The 17,426-nt window shown below is 45.8% G+C and overlaps 1 protein-coding gene across 4 annotated transcripts in view; it reads right to left on the reverse strand.

Annotated features, from left to right (window-relative positions):
- The window catches only part of DGKI (diacylglycerol kinase iota), a 233,885-nt gene extending 220,476 nt beyond the window's left edge, over positions 1-13,409 (reverse strand). For all 4 annotated transcript variants that reach the window (XM_055712413.1, XM_055712412.1, XM_055712411.1 and 1 more), the window contains exon 1: positions 13,017-13,409. In XM_055712413.1, coding sequence (XP_055568388.1) covers positions 13,017-13,399 — 383 coding nt within the window. In that variant the 5' untranslated portion in view covers positions 13,400-13,409. The remainder of the gene's footprint in view (positions 1-13,016) is intronic.
- Between the last annotated feature and the right edge of the window lie 4,017 nt (positions 13,410-17,426).

The following is a 17,426-nucleotide window of genomic DNA, read 5'->3' on the forward strand; positions in this document are numbered from 1 at the left end:
GATGCACAGCTGAAAAGATAGTAAAATAAGGTCACTGATGGTAGAAAGGTGAGGCCATCTGGTATCTTGGCACTTCACATGTGAAAGAGAATGATCTCCAACTTTCAGGATGCAAAAGACACAAGTAATCTCAGGATAACAACCAAAGACTGAAAAAAAAGTTAATTACCTTCTTTTTCTACTAAGTCAGGAAAGAGGCACAACCAGCGTGTGATGAAAGCTGCCGCTGCAACTCTCCCTGAGCAAGCAACAGCCCTCAGCGATCAGGAACTGAGAAGGAATGAACCCAGCACTTTCACAGCCACAGTTCAGCTCCCCTCTTCCTTCCATCTCCCTCCCAAAATCAGCCATCATACCTGCTGTTGCCTCAGAGAGACAGCAGGAGCTAGGAAAAGAGATGAGCCCCCACGCCAGGGTTCAGCAGCTGTGGCTTTACTCTTCTTCTGGGATGCACTTTGCATGTCTGTTTTACTGGAATTTTGTACAAGACTGGGTACTAACAAACACCAAACTCAAAGTCTCTCTTCCAAAAAAAGGAAACTGGAAATGTAAGCAGCTGTTGTATGGACAGGTTGAGGTTATTTTCACAGTCCAGTCAGATGGCTGGGTGACATTTGGTTGCTTTCCTTTCAGCACCAAGGAGGTGGGGTAAAGAGAGAAGACTGTACTGTGCAATCCAGGGATTAGGAAGGAAAAACCATATTGCCCACCCAAGTGATTAAAGGAGGCTTTTCTTTTAAATTCCCTGTTATCTGGTCTCTCACATTTTCACAAGATGCAAGGTGAAAATTGGGAAGAATGCTTTACTTGATCTCGAATAGGTGACTCCATATGAGGAAATACAAAATATTTCTGTGTCATACTGAAGATCTCTTCCAGTTACAGCCAGAGATAGCTTAGCTTTGAGTCTTTCATAAAATAAAAATAAAAAGGAGCAAAATTCACTACACACACACACACACAAAAAAAAAAGATCATCACATATGATGTTTTCCTGAAACACATTCATTAATAGGAGAGCTCACACACAAGCTCTCTGGGTCCATCCTGCCCTGGAGAGCATTTCTCAGAGCGCTCCTGGCATGAGACCACCCACAGGCTTGAGTGAACATACATAATGCTTGGCTTATGTTGTTGATGGTCATCACATCCACAAGGTGGATCTGGACATAAACTTGCTGTGGTCTGGGAGAGCCCAGGCTATTCCCAGAGGGAAAGATATGCAGTATCCTCTCTGGAAAGCAGAAAAGCTGTGCTCCAGCCAGCCCTCCCTGTATAGAGCACCAAAGCTCAACAAGCTTGGCTCCAGGCCATGCTCAACAGCCACCCCTGCTAAAGGTTATGTTTTTTTCTCCCTCTCAAAAAGATGAAAGTTTGATGGGTAAAGAGGAATGTTTTGGGAAAGAACTGCCACCCCTGGGTCACTTGTCTGAAGACAGTCAGGTTAGCAGTTTCTAAACACCACACATAAAATTTGTGAGGGGGCCTTTTAACTGCTGTATTGCTCTCAGTCCAGCTCGCAACTGCCCCAGCATCACAGCCAACATTAGTCATCCCTCCCACTATCTGCTGAAAGATGAGAAACAAAGAGCTGACAAGACAGAGACCAAATAACCCAGTACTCCGTAATTCTGCTGTTCGCTCTGGATCGTAGAACATTTATCAAATGATGATATGGCCCACATCAGACTCAAGGAAATGAAAAACATTGTTTTGCTGCTTGCTGCCCAGGCTGAATCAAGATTCACGATACCAAAAGAGAGTCCACACAATCATCACAACACTACCCTGTATCCAAGCCACTGTCAGTCTACTCCAGCACTTTGTCATACGCCAGCAGGGCTTGTTGAGCATCTTTCAGCACTCATTCAACACCTGAAAAAGCTGGAAAAAATAGTAACTGAAAAGCTGGAGAAGACAACTGGCGCCTCCTCCTTTTTGCCATAGGTTTGCATTACATTGAAAGGGAGAAGTCCAAAAACAGTCTCCGTCTTTACCTCCAATTGTATAAAAGATGTACATAACCACTTTGCAGCCTCTGCAACAGTCTACCACCACAGGGCTCGAAAACTTCCAGTACTGCAAATCTAAAGGGGAATTTGAAGCAGTTTATTGTGCGCATCTTAATAGTAAGGAATCGGAGACGCAGCACTGGGCTATAAAGCTCACGCTAGCCTTGGAGGCAGAAAAAACCCAACACTGTTGGAACAAGCTTAGTAACTTAAATCTAACCTTGTAGAATGTGAAGCCCAGCATTTAAGTACTTGTGTGTTCTTCGTTCATTGTACCCTGCACTGCACAGCCCCAGGTATGTAAACCCACACAGAGCACCAGTGTCTTGGCAGGGAGGTCAGGTGACAAAGGCAAATTACAGAACGAAAAGTGAGAGAGTGCAGATCAAAAATAAAGAAATCCAGAAACTCTATCACAGTAAAAACTGGCCAGGGACAAAACAAAAACTACCTGCTCCAAAGCCAAAATATACCGTCCTGCAAGAGAAGTGACAGTTGCAACTGCTGGCTACCTGCAGAGACTAAAATGAAAAATAAAGAATAGCTTCAATTCTTCCCACTAATAAAAGGCCACCCACAACCAAACATGACAGCTGCATCAGTATTGCTGCTAATTCCTTCTTCAATGTCATCTGAAATCAGGCTAAAACCTGGAGGTAACTATAGTCCCAGCAGGAAAGGATCCTATGAGTCAAGCAGCTGGCAAGACACTGGTACTGGATATCCCTGAAGGCAACAGCATCAAAGGCACCTTTATTTTGTTTCCTATCTACACAGGTTTTAAACATGTACATTCTCTCAGTGTCTCAACTTACAACAAATCTCAAAATTCATAATGAAACTTTATTTACATCTTTGGCATTTCACTCACTTTTACAGGAGAGTCCATTGCCCTCTAGGGCATCATTTTGAAACCATAAATCAGGCTAACATCAGCAATTAATAACCAACGACCTGGCCTAAGATGTGCCTACACATGGCATTTCATCGCCTTCAGAGAACCTACAGGATGCAGTGCTCAAGTTGGAATGAAACTCAGTGTGTTTTCACAACAAAAGGATACACTCCTGGGATCATTCACTAATTGGATAAAAGCATAAGAACTACCCCGTTACTATCCCTAGAGGAAACTCATTAGCAACCTAATGAAATAAAGTGATGACAGGAAGGTATTTTCTCATAATCTTTTGATGCTAACAGGCTTCAAAGCCATTTTGCTTCCTCACCCTCTCCTGTGGTGCCCAGAAACCCCATGGCACCTCTCAGAGCATCACAGGCAGTCCCCTCTCTTGCATATTACACAGCATCGGGGAACAGTTTCCAAGCACAGAAGGATTCTAGGATGTTCAACTCATCAGCTTTGATGAATCTGTGCACTTGAAGTTAATCCCTGCCCCACTTGGAAAATGTTCCCCTGTGGGTCAAGTTTCCTATTAAGTCATAAAATTTAGAAGAAATATAATCTAGCTATTAGGGGCTTTGCTGTTTGTTTTTGTGAAAAGCCAAACTCTGGAACCTTTGAAAAATGAGAAGTACTGAAACAAATTTTACAATTGTCGAAGTATTTTGAAGTTCATGAAAATACAAATATTGAAGAATGTACTATACAAGCATTGTGCACCTTTATAATTATGTCTATATTAAATATCAACATTTCTTTTTCTCCTCCTGTGAGGTGTCAGGTCATGCCCCCAAGCACTCATGTATCATGTAGCCCTAATCGGACACACTTTAGATGTACATATTAAACACACATGCCTTAGTAACAGTGAGGGAGAAGCAGGTAATTTTGAGTCCATCTGAAGAGGATAATATAAAGCAAGACAAGTTATTCGCCAACCACATTCCCACCATCCACACCTACACCTTTCACCATGAAAGGCCTTCCTCCAAGTCTCTGGATATTTAAAAAGAGCCCACGTATCTCCACCAAGCTCTTAGATACAGCCAGCCAAAGCCATTGATATTATTTATCTCTTAAATGCATCTATAGCCTAGCTGAGGCTATAGGACAGGCAACAGCACCGCTCCCCAATGCCAATAACTAAACTCACTGCTGATGGCATATAGATCTTATTGGCAGCCTTAGAGAATAGCATCCTATACGTTCTCTTAACTCATTGTTTAGCCACAAAGGTACACAGGAGAAGCAACGATGCATTAACTTAGTATGCCTCAAACCTAAGTACGATTAGACACCTCCGTTCTCTCTGACTACACGGCCATTTGTCTATGACAATGGGGATTAGCGTTAGGCAGTCTGCAGGGCCAGTGAGCTGGAAAACTTTCTAGGCAGAATTTGAAGCCATAACCCCTTAAAAAAGGGTGGATGGACTGGATGATAAAACAGCAGTTTTCCATCACGAACTGTAAATTTTGAAGTTAACTAAGCTTTAACAGCTGTTTGAAATGGAAGGGGATTCTGGCAGTGCCATTCAGAGCTGCATTTGAAGGGAAATGCAGGACTGAAAGGTTCAGGACATCATTACTAAGCCTTTTTCTAGCATAAGCATTGCAAACCACCAAGGTTTCTCAATGCTGCATAGAAAGTATTGGGGAAATACCAGGCTCAATCCCAGAGTACAGACAAGCTCTGTCCTGCACCAGATTACTTTCTCAAGAGTGCAGAGGTTAGTGCCCATTCATTCCTCAGAACCAGCTAATAAATCTTTCCCTTCCCCACCTTTATGGTGAGCCATTTCAGTAAGTTAGTTGGAGGTGCAAAGACATTCAGAAGAACCACTTAGAAGAACCACCCTGTGGCAGCCTCAGACTAGCAAAGCTCTTTAAAAATGAACCCTCCCATCTGCTCAATGCACAAATAATTCAGAGGCAAAACCTGCATATATTGTACTCTAAACAAGATCAAATTGTAATATTCATGCACAGCTGTTTCTGCCTCCCCCCCTCAGCTTTCAGGTTTTCTCTGCGAGTTGCAGTTTCGATTCTTTTCCGTTCTCCTCTCCTGCTAGCCTGGACCAGAGGCCCTGCAGCTAAAGCTAGGGTTGAGGCTCTGTCCCCACTTTGTCACACAGACTCCATCTGCCACCTTAAATAAGTCACTTCATCTTCTTTTGTTTCTGTTTCTCAAAGAATCAGGTCCTACACCAGCTGCAGTAGGTAGGTATCATCACTTACGGATTACAGCCTTACAGGTGTGAAAAGCTAAGAGGATTGGGCAAGTATTAGACTAAGGTAAGGCTCTGACCAGCACACCAAATTTTCGGTCTTAACAACCAACCAGTCTCTTCCTTGACTCTGCATGGTCTCCTACTCCATTTGTGGATCTCCTCTGCAAACCAAGATAGGGGGCTGTGATCTTCTGTGACCAAAAAAATTCTAGTGAAAATTAAGGTGAAAACCCCCACTTTTCCTTCCTAACCAGCCACCCAAAGCCCAGCGTTACCCTCAGAGTGATTCAGGCCCAGCCTGGACAGTCTGTGCCAGCCCATGGCACATGGCAGCCAGCACATTAAACGGCGATGTTGGTGTGAGGGCTGCACACACCTTAATCTTCACCAAGGAAATCCTCCCTAAGCGAATTTATAGGCAAAAGACAAGATTCCAAAGAAGCAAAAAAGCCTTTTTGAGCTGGATGTGATGCTATTGACTTCCCTGCTGGCAGCATCAAGTGGGTTGCATGTGTATCAGCGACAGCTTTACCAGCATCTCATCACTCCGAGAGACAGGGTTACAGGAGAATTCAGGAGCTGACACAACGTGGGCACCAGGGAAGCAGTTATACCCACAGGCTAGCACGTCCACACCAAGAGAAGCCGGAAAAGACAAATAACAAGCGCAATACAGACAGAAATGAGAAGTGAAACCAAAGAGACCTGGTGGCTCTAGATGGGCCTGCCAACCTTGAGCTCAGCACCTTCCATCAGACCCAATGCCTTCACCATGAGTAAACATTAATGGGTTTATATGCCTATATATAAAATATAGATATACCTCAGAAAAAACAGACAGTTAAATAAAGGGAGAAAAAGCACACACCATGCATTGGTATTAGCAACATAATGACATCCCTTCATCTTATATTCCTGAGCATTCATACAGAGCATGCACTGAGGCTCCTGAACACGCAACCCACCCTAGCACACTTTCCTCAGCCCACACAAGGTCCAGAAACTTAGTAGAAAGCACAGATGATTCTCCTATGCAGCTGCAACCTGCAAAACACACAGCAGAGTCTGTCATGTCCATGTCCTATCATATACCTACCTTCCCCCTGAAGTTAATCACAGTGACATCACCTTACCCATACACAGCCATCACATACCCAGCACAGACCCACATGGAGGCTCCTGCAGACTCTGTATACAAATACACATGGTCTTCTCTTAATGTTCTCTTACACATTTTTTCGTATACATCCAGTCCCACACAGCTTTTCTCTGTTAACAGTGACAAATGGTCAAATCATTCAAAAAACCACAAGAGAGGGAAAACCCCCAATATCGGAACATGCAGGTGAACAGTACAGTAGAGTTAATGCTTCACTCCCACATACAAAGAGTTTAAAAAACCCAAAACTTCATAGAGTAAGACACAAAAAGGATCTTCAACTTTCCACATTGATTCTTTTCCAAGACAAAGCTCCTCATCACCACCTCTGTAACTGGAAGAGGTTTCCATAAAGTTGCAAGCCGCCCATACCTGATTATTTTCTATTCTTCTTTTCCTCTTTTCCTTAATATCTGGGAAATCCTTTGGCTGACTGTTGGTATCTGATGCCCAGGTTGTGATGGATTTACCAATAAAGCAGCAGGAAGAGCACAGAAGACTGTTGTACATACACATCACCTTCCCAACATCTTAGCCAAGCTGCCAAATTACAAAGAGAACCCCCAAAAAAACTAAAAAACAAAACAAAACCCCACACACTAAAAAAACCCCAACCCATCAAAAGCCTGGTGAGGCTTGAAGCGATTTGCTTCATCAGCCCCATGACTGACCTGGGCAAGAAGACACAACTACCTGATCATTTATTCCGAAGGACTAGCCAGAACAAAAGTGGTTTTCCACCCTGTCAAAGTTATGCAGCATCTGATTCAGCTTGCCTTTTTTTTTTTTTTGTCCCCCATACACAATAATATTTTCTACCTGCAACAGTCCCAGGGCAATCTAAGTCTACAGGTCTATGCCTGTGCTACAGAACAGCTTTATTATGTGCCTATAGAGGCTCCCCCTTTCAAATGACTGATGCGTTTATCTCCTCCTGAGGTTGCACGTAATTCCATTGCAGCTCACATGTAGCTTTACCCAGAGTTATCATTCACATGTCTTTTGTGAAGTGCTGCTAACCTCAGGTACAGAAGGCAGAACGTAAGACATGCTCAAAATTCAAAGACTGTCCTTTTGCTCACTGTGACATAAAGACATCGATGCCCGGACTTGCAGCCACATTTGAAGTCAGGAGGGAACTTTAAACATCAGCCTGGTTTTCCTATGGTATTATTCTTCTCTCTGAACTGTCCTAGCCTTTTTCTGCATTTTGCTCCAACGCAGAACTTCCACCTCAAAGCTTTATAAATGGAAGAGTGTGAAGGCTCCTTCATGTACCAAAAACGTCCAGTGATATGCTTTGGGAGAAAACAAAATGGTGATGGATGTTTTGGGTGACAAAGTAAATTGAGTCACTGTTATGCGAGTGGGTGGTAACAAATCTGTACAGTACGTACCCGAAACTCTTACGACAGTTATAAGCAGATCATATGAGATTAGGCCAGAGTGCTAGAATTATTTTCTTGACATTTGGTAGAAGATAAAAATTCATCCATCATTTTCATGCAGACCAACCTCACTCTTATAGAAATAGGATATGTTGAGATTCAAGGAAACAAGTAAAAGAAATCAACACAATCAAAAGATCAAGGGGTTGCGTTGGGTGTTTTCGGTTTTACAAATGTCATTCAGCTTTTATTATTTATAATGCTTCACAGTACACTAGTAAATGCTGTCATATTTCATAAAATAATTAAGTCTTAGTAATGGGAGACACTTCTAGCTTCCTGTCTCTATTTAATATTTACTGAGAAATGATGTGAGTTTTATGATCATTACCATGTCTGTAAATAAATGAAGCAAAAATGAGGATGTTTCCTATCTTTAAATTTCTATTTTGGTCTAAAGCCCCATCTGTAGTCCCAGGTACTTATATGCTCATCAACAGTGACGAGGCTTGTGTAATCAGGGATTTTGCAGGATTTCTCTGCCACAGCTTTTTCTCCTTCAAATGCAGTAACAAAACCCACTCCGACAACACCTCCAGCTACTTTCTGCCACAACAGACAAGCAGCTACTGCTGATGGTGTGGGTGGGGAGGCCAGCTTGGCTACAGATTCATTTTGCAGAGAGAAACATCAGCCAAGGAAAGTGAAACCACCTATTTTAGAAAGCGACATTTCTGAGTGGAACTGGATGGTCAACAGACACGGTGAGTTAAGAAAACCAGTGCTTCCATTGCTAAAAGTGAAATGCATAGTTTCTTGCTCAGGCAAGCCACCCTCGCCACAGACAAAGCATGACAACCGAGCTGCCAACCTGCTGCCTATTAGCAACACAGGACTTTGAGATGATTCATTATGGCCCTGCTTTTGGATATCCCCAAGCCATGTACAAGCAAGAATCCTAAAGCCTGCCACCCACTGCTTTCGTCAGAATTTCTCCCTTTGGTCAAAATTAAATTACGTTTCTCTAGATAAACTACCCCCTAGTGACAGGTGTTTGCCAAACATCACGAGCTCTCAAAAAATGGCCATTAAACTTATTTCGGTTTGTTTCCAACATCACTGATCAAGATTCCCTGGATTTCTAAATAATAATTAGTAAGAAATTAAAATCCATTTGCATTATTGATGGTTTCTGTTGGCTTGCTTTGTGGGTTGTGTTGGTTGGTTTGGTTTCTTGGGTTTGTTTGATTTGGGCGGGGGGGGTGTCTTGGTTTTGGGTGTGGCTTTTTTACCTTTTACTATTTCTCTAAGCTTAAAAAAAATTAATGACAAGACTGCATTTCAGATAAGTTTTGAGAGCTGCAAAGAACTGCAGGAAATCTGCCAGATATAGCTTTATTTCCATGGTCTTCTCCAGCCATAGCTTTGTATTGTGGAAATATCCTTATTGAGCATCTCCTTGGTATAATCTGAATTTCTCTTTATTTCAAGAATTACTTTGGGAAAGCTACTTCAATCTCTATTTTAGCTAAAAGAGACCATGAGGTTCCTCACAGAAATCTGCATTGACAAAATAATAAAAATTGAATGGAAAGAAAAATTCACCAACTATCTTAGTGTCACAATGTCTTGTAAATATTCTACTGGGTCTAGAAATGTAGGGGGTAAACACGACTCCAAGAACCAATCTATAGAGAGCATTTCTCTCTGGCAGGGGTACATTTTTTATTCACTTTTTTCGATTTGCCTATTTCTTCACAGTGCGGTAGGAAACTGAACTTTTGGTTCTATCAGTTTATGAAAAACAAAAATTGATTTTGTGAGCCCGTAGTTCAGATTTTAAGCAGAAAACACAAAACAGTTTTAAAACACTTAATTCCATATTTGTAGGGTAAAAAGTTAGCCCTAAAAATTAGCGTTTGGCATTCTGATGTTAGCATCCCACTATCAAGTCGGTTGGCCTCATTGAAGTGCACGAGGCTGAACAGGGAGACCATTGCTCCGCACTTCCATTCGGTCTGCACAGGGATCAGCCCTGCAAGATGCCCCTCATCAAGGGATTGACACTTCTGACTGCAGCCCACCCCTTCCCTCCCTCCCTTCGCCCCCAGCAGTACCCACCAGCTGAGCACCAGCAGCAGCACCCCCCTATTATATCAGGCAGGGCAGACGCCCCATCTGCAAATTAAGATCCACTTAAGGGATGTGTGCTGGCAGCACATACACACACACAAACAGACACACTTTAAAGCCATTAGCTCACGCACAAGCACAGATAAGTGGCATATCCCCACTGTGTATGTATACATAATTACAGCATATTACTAGAAAGAAAACAGCAAACATCTACTTTTAACCGAATGATGAGCTTTTGGTGCAGATGACAAGCTTGGTGAATGTCAGGTGCAAGGTGGGCAAGGCTGGGAACATGGCAAGGTCAAGGGGGATTTCAAGCTCCCTGTGAGGCACACCTGTGTTACTCAAAGACAGTTTTTCCTCCTGATGGTTCAATATGGGGGACAAATGTGCCTTTATTAGTAGTTACCACACAGAAACATGACACATGTAATACAGCAGTTTCTGCATTTTAAACCACTGACCACATTAGTACAAAACATTTATTGCTGAACTACATTACGCATGGGTTTGGTACAATCCTAAAGAAACTAAGAAGTGATTTTTATGCCACAATCATCTCATTAGCTAAACAGATCTGCATTACAACAAAAGAAGTTTCTGTTTAGCAACAACAACAAAAAACAAGGGGGGGATGTGTGCAGAGAAGATAATACTTTAAGCCAGACTCAGGTAAACCACGAGTGATCAACATAAAATCTGTATAGGAAATATTTTTCTTCTTCCTTTTTTCCCCTTCTCACAATACCTTTACCTCCCTTTCAGCCACCCATTTCATTCCTTCAGTTACCACCAACAGATTTTGTACATGCATTTTCATGAATCTTTATTATTTCAAGCAAGTTCCAATTGTTTTTCTTCTGCACATATAACATACACCCATATACCTGTTATTTAATGTAATGCACCTGCACAGAGAACCCTAAATGAGCTGTTTGAAAGTTTGTATGAAGCCTTGAATAATTTCTATTGTACCAGTGAATAAGGCAGTCCAAGTGCCAACATAAACAGATCTTCCTGTACATAATACAGTCATTTACAAATATATTTCAACACCATAATTTACTGAAAGAAATGGTACCAATACAAGGAGCCTGGAGAACACAGGGTGTGGAAAGCTCAATGGAGGTCCTTTGTAGAAGTTTTCTACTCTTATATCTACTCAGGTTGTTTTCATTATGGATAAATGAGAGAGTGCACATTATTTGTAAGAAACCAGCTCCAAAAGAAAAGGTGTGGAAATTTAAGGATGCAAAGAAAATGCACTTTCTCACATACATCCTAAGTCAAGCAGAATAAATAATATGCACCAGGAGATGCTTAGGAAAAAGCTTCTGTATTTGTTAGGGACTTGTTGTACACTTGCCTAGATAAAGGAGAGGAGATGGAGGAGGAAGAAGAGAAAAAAAACATGTGTTCCCTCTTACAAACATTTCTTATGAAACCCTTACAAATCTTGACAATGCAGAAAACTTTAAGAATACTCATGTCTTCAACACACTTCTAGATGATCTAGAGAACAGGACATTACAAACAGATTTTAATATCTCCGCCCACCCCCCCCCTCCAAAAAAAAAAAGGGGGGGGGGGGTGTTGCAAAAATTAACTGAATAAAAAAGAAAACGTAGAGCCAGAATAGAGCACCTCCAAGATGTATTGCAAACCCCATGCCTTCGGTACCAAGAGCAGACACATTAACAAACCTGTCTCATTAGCAGCTACTTCAACAGCCCACCTACAGAATCTGCCTTTACCTGCAATGGACAACTTGCCCTTAAGTGGCATGTGCCAGGAACACTGTCAGGGGAGAGATGCAACAGTACTGAGAGATGACTGATGTCATGTTATTTAGGTGTCCCCTCAGTTTTCCTTTTCACATCCCTCACCTTATCGAGTCTAGGATGAATCACCCCAAACTCCACACTCACCAGTGAGACCATCAACCCTCATGGGGAAGTCTCTCTGCATACATGAAGTATTAGATAAAAGTTGAGTTACGAAGAGTGTTTAGTTACTTCATTTTTAAGCTCTACCACATGCAGAGACTCAAACCATTACTAAGCTATCTGGGGTGCAAACTGACAGCACTTAAGAAGTAGCTCCATATTAGGGGAGATTCTTCAGCTAATTGACCTAGAGCTAGAGACACTCTTTCCTTGCAGAGACAAACCAAGTAGCAGTTCCACATTTTTTGCCCTCCCAGTTAAGAGGGCTCATTTCTAAGCGCAGTACGATACTAGTTACCGACAGTGTGCTGCCGCCACTGGGGCTTTGCAGCCAGAATTAGGTAAAACTCGAGAACTTTTTGGCATGAAGCTTCTCAGACAGCAACCAATTTCAGCCGCTGCTAACCATTAGACCCTAGGTGGTAACAGGAAAGCTGACAAATCCCACCAGCAGCCCCTCCATACAGGTGCACTGACCAAAGAAACAAACCCATTTACTTGGCATCAGCGATACACTGGAGACATTCACAGCCATAAACCCCCAAGACCCGGTTATGACAGTAACACACTGCTCCGGCGACAGCCCGTCCCGTGGCACCCCTGCGCCTGCCCTCCCCCGGGCGCAGCAGCCCACCGATGCTGTCACCCGCGGGGGCTTGCGCAGGGGCTGCCGGCACGAGTGGGCAGCCGGCAGGGAGGGGGAGCCCTGCACTCCCCGAGACCTCCCACGGAGAAGCCCCTCTCGGGATCCGCAACACCACCAAAAAGGTGTTTCCGAAACCTCATGCGAGCGTTTAGAGGCACCGGGAACAGGGGCAGGCGGTGTTTTTGTTGAAAAGGCCGGAGCCGCTCCCCCGGCAGCCGGGCAGGGTCCCCGACTCTCCCTCCGAGTAACTCCGAAGTTCCGCCGCGCACACCGCCCCCTCCCCATCGCCCCCGGCGCCGCCGCACCGAGCAGCTCCGCAGACCTGACGGCAGCGGCGGGGCTGGGAGCAGGTCGCGACTTCACGGCACGCCGATCGGGGCGGGGGGCTCTTTCACGCTTCGGATAAAGAAAAAGCCCCCTCGGGCGCCAGGGTGCTGCCCCCACGCCGCTGCCCGGCCGCACCGCCGCCGGCCCCCGCCGGCCGCCTCCCCACCCGCGGGCGCCCCGTGCCCGAGCGGTGTCCCCGAGAGGGACACCGCGGGCGCCCCGTGCCCGAGAGGGACACCGCGGGCGCCCAGCCCGCTCGCCCGGCACCCACCTGTAGGACACCTGCTTCCTGAAGGTGAGGCTCCGCAGCTTCTCCTCCAGCGACTCCTCCGCCGCCGGCAGCCCCGGCTCCTCCGGGGCCCCGGCGGCACCCACCGCCTCCCCACCACCCTCGGCCCCCCGGCAGCCACCGCCACCCGCCGCCCCCGTCTCCTCCCCGCCGGCTGCGGCGGGGGGGTTCATTGCGACGGGGCAGCGGGGCCGAGAAGGAGGAGGGGGCAGGCGGGGGGTGGCCGGCGGCTGCAGGCGCTGGGGGGCGGCGGTGGCCGGGGGGCCGCTGCTCCCGGGGCCGGGGGGCGCGCTGCGAGCCGCGGCGGCTGCAAATGGCAGCGCGGCCGCGCAGCATCCATCGGCGGCCGCACTGCAGCGGGGCATTGTGGGAAACTCCCGGCCGCCCCCGCCCCCCGCCACGCCCCGCAGCCCGCCCGCCAATCGCCTCGCCGCACCCGCCGCCACGCCCCCCGCCGCCACGCCCTGCCGCGCCACGCCCCCGCCCACGCGTCGCGGGGACGGTCGGGCCGCCGGGGGCTGGGAAGGCGGCGGGGGCGGCCCGGCCCGCAGGGACCAGCGGCTGCCCCGAGCGGCGCGTTGGAAGCGCCTCCGAGAGCGAGCCCCGGCGCGTCCCCGCTGCCCCTGCGGGTTTACCTGTCAGTCGCTTCTGATGCTCTCCCCGGGCAATCTCCATGTAGTCCGCTCCGAACAGAAGCACCCGGCTCCCAGGGGATACCTTTTGACACAGGCACCACATCGCCACTTAGTAAAATAGACTGCCCTCCTGCCTTGTGCCCTGCTTCTTCCTTTTGTTCATTATGGGAGATACAAAAACCTTCCACAGAGGCACCCAGGCGGGGCTATTTAAGCACACAGGCTGACAGTGACAAGAAGATTAAAAAGTACAGGAAAGGTCAAAGCCTGGGACTATACAGAAATTATACCAGGAATTATGCGCAGCCAGTGCTTTGTTTTCTGCATCCAAAATTTCTCCAAGGCAATGCGATGCAAAATAGAAAGACATAAGGACTAAAGAGGGGAGGCGTGAACAAATAGTGCCCTGCAGGGAAGGCACGCCCTGCAGGAACAGAGTTCAGAGGCCCCCCTTCCCCATGGGTGGCTTCGCTTCTTCCTTGTGATCCTTGTGCCACAGCACAGCCAGCGCCATGAGCAAAAGTCAAACAGGTAACAGCGTTTACCTGCTGCTTGTATGCACCAGCGTGCAAACCTTGCAAGATCTTGGGCAACAACCAGACTTAGGACAGCCAATAGGTTCTTTACACCTGGTTCTTGTTCCTTCTCCAACCCTATTTAAAGATTCAGCTTCTCCATACTCAGCACATACTGCATATACATTTTTCGCTTCAGTTCCAGCAATGACAGCCCTCCAAGCTAGCCAATTAAGTTTTCCCCTCCCTTGCTGGCAGTAGAGAAGGGTGATGAAAAGTAGATCTTTTTACTACAGTTCAAGTATTTAAAAGTTTAAACAACTTTCAAAATTACATCCTACCCCTATGCATAAATGATGTGTACATTATCTACATACATGTGTGCTTCTCCCAATATGTGTATCAATTTTCTCCCCAACCCCTCAGAGTGCTTTCAGTTCCTAATGAGGCACACAGAAGAAAGCATAGTTAAGAAAGGTAACATACAGCTTATTAGAAGGAAAACTAAAGGTCTTATGCAAAACTGTAAAAAGGTCTGGCTCCTGCTCTGAGCTGTGTGCAGAGATTCGCAGACTCTGGAACCATCAATGCCTTTTCCATGGAGAGATGGGACCTCCATTGGAAAGTCTTCTGCTGAACTTCCAGGGACATTAGCAACCAATGTTGCTAGTGAAAGCATCCAATTTAACAGCGTGTGACAACTGTTTTTTGCAGAAAAAAACTAAACTGTTTTGAGCTGGAACTGTTAAAGACCAGTTCAGACCTAGCCCAGCAGCCAGCTTCAAGGATGAGGAGTAGTGCCATAAGCCCCTCTCTCATCAATGGTATCTTAGAGTTTTTGTCGTTGGTGAAAACCGTACAATCTGTTGCTATGAGAAGATGCCAATAGCATGTGCAAAAAATACTTTAATTGCAAATTAATTTTACAGTTGGAGAGCAGAACCATATGCATCATCTCACAGCTTTATTCTTTTAGCCTTTGGTCCGCATGGGAACAGCTCTATGGCCTGTTGCCCCAGCTAATCGCTCCACCTCCCCCACAGCATCTGGAGCAAAGCCTGGCAACTAATTAGAATTTCCTACCCCCGCCTCCAGCAAACATCCATGCCACCGAGCCACGTCCTCCTCCAGCACAAACCCTACTGTAGCTCCTGCTTGTCAATAACTGTTTTGCCCACATGACCACATTTCCACTGTGCTCCAGGATTACCTGGTTTTCCTCTGACGGCTGCAATTTGCATGACTCATTTGCAACATCAGGCGCTAAATTGACTTCCTATGCCTTTTTCTGAATATGAGCAATTATGACAGAATCTGAGGCTGGTGAAGGAAAGCCCTGCTTACACAATTACACCTGTGGCAGAGCTGTCAATTCCTGCAGTTTGAGAAATGCAGCAACAGCTGAAACTTCATCAGAGCATCGTGTTTGCTCCAAGATGTGGCTGCAGACATACTGCCGGATCAGGGGGGAAAGGATGAGCACAAAAATAGATTTTTAGCAGGTTTTGCCAGCATCTGGGATCATCGTGCTGGCAACAGCCTGAATTCCCACAGCCGAGATCTCATTTCTTAAGCTGGCGATTTGGCCAGGGGCTGGGCTGCCAGGTTAAGAGGAGCGCCTCGCATCCCTCTGCGGTGACTCCCCTGCTCATCTGGGAGAGCTGACAGGCTTCAGCAGGTGGGGAGCTCTTTTTCCTAGGTGGAAACTTCTACATGCCTTGAATAGCAGGGTTGGTGGTGGGAATGAAAGAGGAAATGCAGAGAAAGGAGGGAATTGAGCCTCTTGGAGTCAAGCCAAGGGATGGAGGTTTATTCCATTACTCACATGCCTGTTAAAACCCTTTCTGAACACTCCAGTGCGCACTGGCTGTGTGCACTGCAGTAAGTTTTATTCAGAGTGGAAGGGACTGAAAATCCTATTCCTAATGGAAAAGAGGTGAATATATGGAAAAGGGGAGTGGGGAAGAAAGGGATGAGGCAGCTTTACTTGTTCAGTGTGCCAGGGTAGCCAGTGAGAAGTCAGCCTACTTTAAATGTTCCGTATTCCTTAAGGTCATAAAAATTCATCGTCCAGAAGAACATATAAAAATACATATACCCATACACATGTGTACGTATGCATTTTCATCCCCTCGAGTTTTTATTCTTTTTTAACATGACTGAACAAACAGCCAGCTTCCCTTCCCAGATCCAGTGCTGACAGACAGGCCCACAAAAACATTCACTTTGGTCAGCATCTGAAGTTCAAGCAGGGCACTGCTTATCCATCAGGTAACTGAGGGATGCCGAGGCTTAACATGGAGTGAGCCACCCCCACCTCAGCAGACCACCCTGCTGGGCAAGCCGCTTCACCCTGCAGCTCTGCCAGCCCTGGATCCCATTAGCTCTGGTGAGTTACTATTTTCTGCTACATTCTATGGTTTTTTACCATTTTTAAGCTATTTCACAGTGCTGTTCCCCTTTTCACGCGCAGGCTGCCACAGCTAGAAATACACCCCGATTTTTGTTGTCAAGGTGTTCAGCAGGGGTGACAACAAGGGCCTGGCTTGGAAGTGCTGGGGTGCTGCCTCTTCACAAATACCATGGATCAAACCCAGGTTTTTACCAAACAGGTTTAAAAAAGAGGGCTTACAGCATTTCTTTAGGCAGTGGAAGTGAGACAACCCAGCAGACATGGCCTTAATCTACGCTGGTTATCTCTCCTCAGCTCTATCGCAACAAAGATAAGGGCCAGAACTTGCAATTTCCTCCTCACTGGAGATACACAAAAAAGTAATTTTATAGCAACATACAGAACTCATGTAAACACAACTTAATATTAATTCAGTAATAAAAAGTTGAACAAGTCAATCCTGGCTTCTTTGTGGACTGTTTGAAACCCACAAGATATACCCCACCCCCCCACCCCCAAACAATGAGAAATCAAATCATTTCACTTCAACTTTTTGAAGCACAAACTGAAGGGAGACAAGACACACAAGCATTATTCATTCTACACAAAGCGAAACATGCTTTTGGCTCCAGTTACTACTTCCTCTGGATCATCTTGCTTTGCTTAATCTCAGCACGCTTTATAGAGAGGAGGAAGCCACCACTGGCCTCATTTTACCAACTGGGAATCTGAAACATGGAGAAGGGTCAGCCAAATTCACCAGCATGCCATGAGCAAGACTAAATCCGAAGCTCATTTCCTTGGCCCCTATCCAGTGCACTCTCTCTACAGGATATGGCTCCTACAGAAT

This window comes from Falco cherrug, chromosome 5, assembly GCF_023634085.1.
Source record: "Falco cherrug isolate bFalChe1 chromosome 5, bFalChe1.pri, whole genome shotgun sequence".
NCBI lineage: Eukaryota > Metazoa > Chordata > Aves > Falconiformes > Falconidae > Falco > Falco cherrug.